A 3,647-nucleotide genomic window follows, 5' to 3' on the forward strand; every position below is an offset into this window, starting at 1 on the left:
ATGATCCACAGCATGACGGAGTGAGCTTTAAAGAGAGAGGCGGGAGGCAAACCGAGGCCTCTCAATGACACCCTCAAGGTTGTGGGCTCAATGCTGTTTTAATGTGAAAGCGGGCCCTTTTCACTCGATAGTCGCCCCCTGCCCGCAGAGATACTGTACGAGATAGATGACGTGTAACCAAGGGAGGAGGGTTCATGACCCCGGAGGGTAGCGTGACAAATACCTCCGTGATGATCATCTGTTTGCTGTATTGAAGGCCTCGGTCTCCAATGCACTCCTCCTAGTGGTTATATGACACAAATATATGAGGGTACAAACTAGACTCCTTGCTGTTTGTTGGCTTGTCCCGATGGCAGGAAGCTAAGGTCTCCACTGACAGTGGAGAGCAGAAACGCTTGTTCATCACCATAAACTGAACATAAAGCTTTGGAGCCAAGCCGCCTTGGCACGCACGCACACGCACACACATACACACCACACACACGCACATACACACCACACACACACACGCACATACACACCACACCACACACGCACATACACACCACACACACACACACACATACGCACATACACACCACACACACACACACGCACATACACACCACACCACACCACATACACACACACACACAGTCTTGGACACCAGTGAATGAGTCTCTCCCCCTCTCTGATATTAGTGGGAAGCATTTCAACAGCAGAGAGGATTTCTGCTTACTGTTGGATTCCCAGACACACTGCTCTGGGTGTGTGTGTGTGTGGGGGGGGGGGGGGGGCGCAGTGCAGCAGCATGCAGAGAAGGGGGGGGGGGGTAAAGGATTGCAATAAGCGATGGCCAAAGCAACGACATGCTATTGCTTTTAGCCCTCCACCAGCCAGGGCCAGCCAGGGCCTGCCAGGGCCTACCAGGGCCTGCCGCGGCTGGAAGACAGGACAGAAAACAAGAGAGGGGACTGGAGAGGTAAAAGGAGGAGAGAGCGAAGGTGAGAGAAAGAAAGGATGGGAGGGTGCTGAGAGTGGGGAGGAGAAGAGAGGGAGGACTCTGTTCCCCAGGAGGGCATCTGCGCTTAATACAGTTAGAGAGAGAGACAGACAGAGAGAGAGAGAGGTTGAGGTAGGGAGAGGCAACTTGTAAAAATGCATAACCGTTAAGAACAATATTGGGGCTGGGGAGGGAGGGGGGGGGGGTGTGTGGAGGGAGGGGGGGGTGGGGGGGTCTGTGGTTTGGAGAGGGATGGAGATGCGGTGTCAAAAGTGAAGAGCTCAGAGGGAAATTGAAGGGCCATAATGGAAGCATAATGGGCTTAGTGTCAGAGTCTTGCAGACGAGCCGGGGGGGAGACATGGCTGCCGTCACCCTCTCTTACCTCCAGCCCGTGTGAGGGGGGTTTAAGAAGCAACGAGGAGACAACGCAGCGCCCCCCAAACAGGCTTTAGAGATACAGCAACAGCCTAATGGCCGGATGCGGGTGGAATGTATAACAATGTGATGGTCACTGCTCATCTCTATGTGGGATTGTCGTCTCGTCTCAGACTCAGGTGGCATACTGAAAAGGCTTCGTCTCAACTCATGCAGGAGCCCTTCCACGGTTCCTTCTCAAAATGCATGCGAGGAGATGCCAAAAATTAGATTGAAGAAGTTTCTGGCGGCTGGACTTTTTAAACATATTCCCGGGCCTCTTCTCCTGTGTGATTTGTGCAGGAGGCAAGGACGGGACATGGATGCAGATTATGGAGATGATGTGGAACGATTTTAATTCGCTTCAGGTAACGCACCGCTCACGTGCATTTCAATTCACTGCAGGCACTGTACGCAAAAGCTGTCAAGAAAAAAAATAAAGAATTTGAATTGACGCTACTGCCGTTGACTACCAATGCCAGGTGGTTCAACTACTGCTAAGGATCACAGATCGAAGAAGAAGAAGAAGAAGAAGAAGAAGGCATTTTTGAGAAGTTATCTAATGCCTTCTTACATCCAGGTGGATTTTGAATAAGTAAAGCAGGAGGGGAGTGGAGGCAAGTTCTGAGATGAAGTTCTGAAATGACAGAGAGTAAAGGATTATTCTTTGTCGCCATTGTTTAGTTCAGAATGTGCATTAGCTTCTGAAGCTGTAGTTAAGAGCCAGGATCCAGATTTACTGTGTTCCCATCTGGTGGAGGATGTGTGTGTGTGTGTGAGAGAGAGAGAGAGAGAGAGAGAGAGGGGGAGAGAGAGAGTGTGCGTGTGTGAGAGAGAGAGAGAGGGGGAGAGAGAGTGTGTTTGTGTGCGCCAAGGCAGAGAGAATGTGCTGATCAGAGGGGCTTTAGCAGGAGTAAAGCAGATTTGGACTCAGTCCATGTGTTGGTTATTTGGAGAACATCCAGATCCATCTTAAGTGACATCATAGAGGAGAGGCAGGTTCTGCAGGCCAGTGTTGTATGTGTGTGTGTGTGTGTGCAGCATGGACTACTTCAGGACAGGGTTGTGAATATGGGCTAGTGTGGTGGGCAGTGGAGCAGGGTGTGGATATAAGGTGTGAACTCAAACAGTGAAGAGCTGTGTGCAGAAGAGAAAAGAACGTTTCATTCACTGACCACAGTGGCTGATCCATTCCAAAATGCACCAGCTTCTTTCACAATTTCACAGAAAAATATGATTTTTTAAAGTGGACAAAGTGGCAGGTAGACTAGAAAAACAGACACAACTGACGAGCATTTGGCCTTTGGCTGAGGTAAATACGATGGCCAAGTTAGTTTGATGTGTAGAGATTTGGTTGGTGGCCAGTACACACTTTAGTGTGATGCGTGTGGATGGTATTGGGGCAAGGGCGGTTGAAGCATTATATACACAGGCAGTGTGTTTGTATTACTACTATAAATGGTTTGATAGAGCATATCACACTCCAAACTTATGGATGGCTTGGCTACTGACGTAAAAAACAAAGTGACAGTTGTTTAAGATTTTAATAGTGATAAATGACAAATGATCAAAGCATTCCTTGGAGTGTAACACAACTGAACAAAGAGGAAACCGTAGTAACTGAAATCGACAGAGAGGTCTGACCCAGACTAAAGGGACTGGGTGGTTGCCAGATCTGGGCAGAAAAAAGTCAATGTAGTCTAAAAATACTTGAGGTGCGTTTCATTTCTGCCGCCTTACAATCTGGAAGGGTGTACACCTATCGTTTACTCTTCCTGTTCCACAGTTTTAAATGAGCCAAGCGAGCTAAATCAAACGCACCTCAAGCATTCAGAAGTAAAATCAAAGAAAACACTTTTGCAAATCGTGGTCTACTAGCTGCTGGGGTTGAAGAGAGTCTCTTAAGGGCTAAGGGTGGTCGAGTGGGAAGGCTCGGGGATTTGGGGCTGAGTAGGGATGAGACTAGGGCGGGGGCGGAGAGAGGGGCGGGGACAGGGGCTGGGGGTGGAGTCTAGCCTTTGGGAGCGGTGTACTGGCGCAGGAGGGAGGAGATGGCGTTGGATTCGGTGACCTCCTCGGGGAGAGAGCCCTCCAGGTCTTTGATGGACGGGTCGGCTCCCGCCTTCAGCAGGAGCTCCACGATATCGGCAAACTCACACGCCGATGCTGCAGGAGGGAGAGAGGGAGGGAGGGAGAGGAGGGGGGAGAGAGAGAGAAAAGAAGGGTGGAGGAGTGGAATAAAATAAAGA

The 3,647-nt window shown here is 49.9% G+C and overlaps 1 protein-coding gene across 1 annotated transcript in view; it reads right to left on the minus strand.

Moving 5' to 3' along the window:
- Nucleotides 1–2,939: 2,939 nt before the first annotated feature.
- The window catches only part of acbd6 (acyl-CoA binding domain containing 6), a 36,671-nt gene continuing 35,963 nt past the window's right edge, over nucleotides 2,940–3,647 (minus strand). The window contains exon 8 of the mRNA XM_083648090.1: nucleotides 2,940–3,564. Coding sequence (XP_083504216.1) covers nucleotides 3,410–3,564 — 155 coding nt within the window. The 3' untranslated portion in view covers nucleotides 2,940–3,409. The remainder of the gene's footprint in view (nucleotides 3,565–3,647) is intronic.

Source organism: Poromitra crassiceps (genome assembly GCF_964638095.1).
Source record: "Poromitra crassiceps genome assembly, chromosome: 12".
In the NCBI taxonomy this organism is placed as follows: Eukaryota; Metazoa; Chordata; class Actinopteri; order Beryciformes; family Melamphaidae; genus Poromitra; species Poromitra crassiceps.